At 39.7% G+C, this 6375-nt stretch overlaps 1 protein-coding gene across 1 annotated transcript; it reads right to left on the bottom strand.

The window, feature by feature from the left end:
• Positions 1–2897: 2897 nt before the first annotated feature.
• On the bottom strand, positions 2898–3995 carry LOC140357645 (T-cell-specific guanine nucleotide triphosphate-binding protein 2-like). Its single transcript, XM_072442150.1, has 3 exons — positions 3453–3995; positions 3165–3369; positions 2898–3067 (listed from the first exon to the last, which is right to left on the bottom strand). Exons 1-3 carry the CDS (start codon positions 3991–3993, stop codon positions 2977–2979), a joined length of 837 nt encoding a protein of 278 aa, XP_072298251.1. The 5' UTR covers positions 3994–3995; the 3' UTR covers positions 2898–2976.
• Positions 3996–6375: the final 2380 nt, after the last annotated feature.

Raw genomic sequence — 6375 nt, 5'->3', positions numbered from 1 at the left:
CGGCGAAAAATTTGCGTCGGTCATTGTGTCCGGAGCGTTGATTTTGGAGTCGGTCAAAACTGATTTTTGCGCCGGTCATTGACCGTGTCCGGCCCGTTATTTCGAGGCTTAACGTGGTACAAGGACCAGGGACATGTTTGAACACTTGCCACCAGGGGGAGCCACTGTGCTTTGTCTTCTACCAGTATGTAGTTCACATATATGATGCCGGTGTGTCATTATGGTGTATTTTGGACCTCATAAATCATAATAATGATCCAAAACAACAAGCTTTAGATCAATATTAGTCCAGACCTGGACCTGGAGCAATGGCGTCTTGTCCTGTCCACTCAAATATGCACCAATAAGCTCCTAAAAGTCAATGTTGCATAAAAGGTCAAACTTACTCCATTATTTGGTAAATGGTGGCTTTTTAAAATGTATTTTTTAACTGGTGAACTAATGATTTCATTGGGCTTAAAGACGTAAATGGCCCACGGCAGAAAGGAGAAGGTGTGGAGTGAACGAGAAATTAATTCTGAGTGTGCATTTTTACAGAGAAATATGGTATTTATCAGTACATTGGAGTTTGTACCAATTCCGCGCCAGCGTTCAGATGTCTGCATTCATGTCTAATGGACGCACAGGGCATGTCTTCAGTCAGTTACGGGGCTAAAAATTGCATATTATTTTCCGGTAAATATAAAATGTTCTTTGTCCTACATTTCACATCCTTATGAGTGTTTTTTCTAAACATCAAGGTCGACATTAAACATGAAGATATAAGAGTAAACCTTGAATAAACAGATTACATGCACAAAAATTGAACAGGCCTGAAAAGTAGAAAATCTCCCTGTAAAACATCATAGGGCCAATAATGTATATTAAATCTTTGTTTAGATACAACTGGTATACAAGTCGTACGGCTCACAACTCTTAGTGTCCAAGTGATCATGACAACATTTTAAAAGATTATCCCTGCATTTGACTCACTGTTGTAAGTTATAACACATATTATTGTTAAAAACTGTTTGGCAGAAATTGTACTTACGTTTCTGAGTAGAACGACCGTATTAGATAAGATAAGATATGCCTTTATTAGTCCACACAATGGGGAAATATCGGTGTTGCAACGCAAGTAGATACAGAAGAAAAGAAACTCCAATGGACAGAACCTTTCATATTCCTAATAAGGAATATAGAAAAGAAAAAAAGATAAAAGAAAAATAAGCTAACATAAGACAAAATAATACTAATAATAGTGGTAAAGTAAACACTCTTATTTACAGCAGTTATATGCACATTATTATTTCTTACAGTGTACTTTTCTGTAGGGTTTGAGTCCTGCAGAAAACACCAAAAACTTTGAGTCAAAGATCTGAGAACCATTTGGCCTTTAAATGTTTCTTTCTGACTTTCTAAAAGCCAGTAAGAAATTTCAGAGAGATTTCAGTTTTTTTGTATATTCAGTTTGTATTTGGACATTGGGCCGATATTACCTAGGAAATGCCCTTCTAGTTTGGTCCAAAACAATAAAACTTAATTTACGTGGCAAGAAATCTTAGTTCCATCCAATAAATTTTAACTATGAATTTTTGCCTGATTGTCTATAATGTTGGACCAATGTTTCCAAGTAGAGATCAAAAAGGAGGGGACCAAGCACAGCCCTGTCTCACCCCTTTAGATATAGACCCCAAAGCTTTAAAAGACACACTTACTCCTTTCCTATTGGCAACTTTTAACATGGCACTTCGGAAAACTCAATCCCGAATGTGGGCTATACACCTCAATTATGTCCAAAAAAATGAAACAAATACTCCCAAACTTAATCCCCAATGATCAGACAGGATTAAAAAATAATAATAATATAATAATAATAATTGGATTAAATCTTTACTAAAACTAAAAGTGGACGGGAATTATTAGTCTGAATAATACCGACACATTGAATTAAATTTTGCAAACATGGTCCCTTAGCCATCTGACTTGTGTATGTTATAGAGTCCAGTGTAAAATCAAAGCTGAATTGACAAAGAGAAATGTCTTCAACTTAAAACGTCATTCAGATATATTATTTTAAACCATTTTGTGTTGTACGTTCCTGGATGACTGGGGAATTAAAATGACACACAATTGAATTCATCGATGAGCCAGAAATAGCTCAATATAAGGTTCAGATACAGACTATATACGACCGCTCTGTCATCGCAGAGATTTAAAGTCCGACTCATGGGTTTGTTAGACTCGCTGTTCTATAAAGGGACTCGACTGACCTGATTTGGGGTAAGTGACCAGGAATAAGTCGCTGCCTCGGATCTGAAAACCCTGAAGTGAATCGAGGTACTCCGGAGTGGTCCACCCAGCAGCAAAGTTATAACCTTTGTATCGACACAAGTGCTCCGAAACCTGCTCCATTTTCAAACACGATCACCTTCTGTTATCTAACGGCAGAAAGAGTGACACTAAAGGACGACAGCATTGAATGAACAAAGAAAAATAAAACATATTTTGATGTTTTTATTGAGATTTATGTCAGAGGTTCAACAGTTCAAACTCTTTATTAGTTCTTTGTGAGTGAAACGGCAACAAGTTAAAGCAGGTCAAGCTCAGCAGAATATATATATATATCAGCTGTAAGAAGTAAAGTATAATAGAATCTTCATATGTAGCTCATATTAATCATTTCATTGATCATCTTTCAAAGCTTTTATTGTCGTATGAAATTTAAAGCATAAACATAAGGTTAATCGCTCACTGCATCAGTCAGCCCCATGGCTTTTGCAAAAACCCTTTGTGCATCGTCCCCCAGGCTTTTCAGTAAGTATTTGAGCGTCAGGTACGTCGAGAAAACTGACAAACTCAATGAAACGGGTGTTCCAATAATTGGGACAAACCCGACTCCCTCCACAGCTGGCTTAAATCCCTCCACATCTATACAGGCTTTCAGGACTCCAATCACAAGCTCTGTGGTTATTTTGACCCCTGTCAGTGGGGACTTTATCTCTGCCTTGAGTTCCTCCATGGAGACCCCTGTGGCTTCAGAAAGACTCTGCAAAGACTCAGCGCTAAGACCCAGAGATTTCTGACACTCAGTTACAAATTTCATAACGATGGCGAGATTAACAGCCATAGAACTACCAGGACTCGGCACAGCTGGCCTCAATGAAAATAATAAAACATAAAACTGTATTATTTTGTCCTTTAAAGCCTGTTTCTTCCTGTTGATGACGTCCAGGCTGATGTTGGTCACAGCCAGTAGCAGAGCTTCTCGTTTGTGTTCAGGCAGCTCTTTCTCCAGAAGTTTCCACAAAGCATCAAAGTCGAACAGGTTCCGGTCCTTGCCGGACACCAGGAACACTTTTGGAGACTTGATCTTCAGTTGCTTCAGTCCTGCATTTTAGTAAAAGTAAGTTATGTTCTCCATCAAAAAAACAGGATAAAACAAAACAAATATGTGTGAACTGTATATTTACCTTGAATGCAGTCGTCCCTGATACGTTTAAGAGTTTCTTCCTCATTGAACTCTTTCTTGTCTCTTTTTTCATCTATTATATTGTGGTCAATCTTGGAGCGAACAAAGTAGAACTTTTTCTCCAAATTTTGAATTTTTTGAGCCAGTTTTGCATCATTTTCTCTGAATCGAGTGTCAGAGACAATGATGAAGAAGTCAAACTTCTCAAACTCCATCTTCTCTAAGTATTCATCAGCTGTAAAGTTGGTAGTACCAATCCCAGGCAGGTCCCATATCTTGACGTTGGGGTAGTATGGATGGAGGTATTCTGTCGGCTCCATAGTGGTCTCCACAACACCTGCTGGAGCAGCTCCTTCATCTGAGTTCTTCAGGCCTCTGAGAGCATTGACAAAAGTGGATTTACCAGAGCCTGTCTCTCCTGTGACTGCGATGGTGAGTGGAACATTGTATAGGTTTTCTAAATGTTCTTTTGCCAGTTTAGCAGCAGCGGCCTGGTCTTTATTTTGAAGTATGTATTTTATTTGTTCATGGAAGTTGTCCATCTTGGTCTGTGGGGGAAAAAAGTATAAAATTTAAAAACACTAGATCACACATAACATGCATTTTCCAGTTAAAATAGTCCATGCTCAGATAATTGCTTCACGATGGGGTCTAATATACACTAATGTAAAGCCAGTACTGACCACTGCTGTTTTGGACACCAGAGAATGTGTGGCAAAACCATCAGTAAATATGCGTCTATCTAACCTAACTGTGACTATTTCACGAGGATGGAAAAGTTTATGCAAAGTGAGACATTAAGCCACAACAGAAGGTAAACTTGTATATAAAGGAGCATGTGTTTTTGGACGACTTTGTAATGATACATTGGTATTTCATTACACTAAATATCACTGGGTGTTTGTGTGCCTGGTAAAGTGACTCTATCGTTCTTTGCAGCGATACATCGATGTTGGTCTCCACAACACCTGCTGGAGCAGCTCCTTCATCTGAGTTTTTCAGGCCTCTGAGAGCATTGACCAAAGTGGATTTATCAGAGCCTGATTCTCCTGTGACTGCGATGGAGAGTGGAACATGTTTACACTGTCCATAAACTCAGTACTTTTTGAGCAGCTTGACCATGGTCATTGTCTTGGAGTGCAGCCTTTATTTCTACAAATGGACTGCACAAACACAATGTGACAATGTAAGATAATTTTATCTTGCAGTGGATCTGTCAAGTGTGTTATTGTAGTTTTCTGACTTTGCTCATGATGTGAACACTCACACTCCCTGTGTTCACTGCAGATGACAAACAACATTCTCTTGTGCTTTTTATTTCACTTTCACTCTATGTACTTTTTGCACTGATAGAACTCTATCTGTTTGTTTATTAGGCCCGAGCGCCACAAGCTGGCGAGAGGCCTATTAGTCCTGTAAGGCCGTGCGAAGCACGGCTGCAAAAGTGCGCACATAGTGCACACGAAATCGAGCGCGAAGCGCTCGCCCACTTCCAAACACTCAATAACGCACTCCTTCACTCATGCACGCCCCGTGCATACTAATTAGTAGTAGGAAAATGGAACATTACCGTTGTAAACGGGCGAAGCCCGTGCAAAAGTGCGCACTATACGAGCGCTTTACATTGGGATGACGACCGCGAGCGCTTTCCAAAAATGTATAGTTCATGATATTTGACAAATGGGAAATATTGTTTTCGCATCGGAATATTCTTCTTCCTTCTTCTTTCTTCTTTCTTTCTTTCTTCTCGGGACCAACCCCCCTATTTTTCACCCAGTGAACATTGACGAAAAGTCAAAAAAAATTGCAAACCTCTAAAAATCGTGCCTCTCTACATTCTGGCTATTTCCCTTTTCTAAAATAAAAAATTGGCGCGTTAGCGCCCCCAAATGTACCAAAAATGCATTGAGAGATAGGAAATGACCCAAAAAAAATCTGATTGTAGAATCATGAAATTTGGCGCAGAGGTAGATGGTGACAAGAGAGGTAAAAAATATTATTACGGCAACACCATCCACCCAAACAAATGTCGGCCATATTGGCCGACTGGCTAAGCACAACTCGGGAGTTTTTCCAAACGTCGTACTTTTACAAACTCCTCCCAGGGCGTTGGCCCTAAAAAGCTGAAATTTGGTGAAAATGGTACTGAGGAGTGGGACATCAAAAGTTATTCAAATTACTTTAATACCTGTCACGGTCTCTGTGCGGCGAAGCCGCAAACTGTAGCTAGAATTTCAGAAATCTCCCAAATTTAAAATTTGCTGCCGTTTGCGCAGATAAAGTCCGAATTGCGTCAAATTAGAATCAGTTGTTAAACTCTTTGCCCTAAACCTACTTGAAGTGAAATAAATTAATTTGGCACCACAGCGCCCCCTACAGATTTTATATGGAGGTTAAATGTTTAACAACTAAATTTTGGCATCCCCATCAAAAAAGTCAATGAGACCCATGTCATAATTGTTATGGCTTTGCCGTAGCGATGACCAAAACCTCTCATGTTATTCCAATGGGGAAATCGCCAGACATGTTTACACTTTATACTTTTAACGAACTCCTCCCGGGGCGTTAGCCCTATTAACCTGAAATTTGGTGAGACTCATCTTCACGGGTGGACCATCAAAAGTTATCCACATTTTTATTCAAAGAGTCACGGTGTCTGTGCGGCAAAGCCGCACATTTTGCCAAGAATTCAAAATAAAATTACTTTTTGATGGTAAAACAAAGGGGAGAAGATGTGACAGCTTCACAGATTCAGCAGTAGGCGTAATAAATGGACAATTGGGGCGCGTTAGCGCCCCCTCCTCTTGCGGCAGTGTGGCGGCGGCGTGGCGAGGGCCGATCATTGCCGCTTGCGGCTATATTTTTATGATTATTTTTGTCTTGGAAATTTCTCAGAAGTACGACAAAGCTACAGAAAGTGTGTG

Source organism: Eucyclogobius newberryi, unplaced genomic scaffold (assembly GCF_026437365.1).
Source record: "Eucyclogobius newberryi isolate DKJ021-1_F unplaced genomic scaffold, fEucNew1.0.hap1 SCAF_13, whole genome shotgun sequence".
Taxonomy (NCBI): domain Eukaryota; kingdom Metazoa; phylum Chordata; class Actinopteri; order Gobiiformes; family Gobiidae; genus Eucyclogobius; species Eucyclogobius newberryi.
Note: the sequence above shows the minus strand (reverse complement) of the source record. Positions and strands in the feature narration are given on the sequence as shown.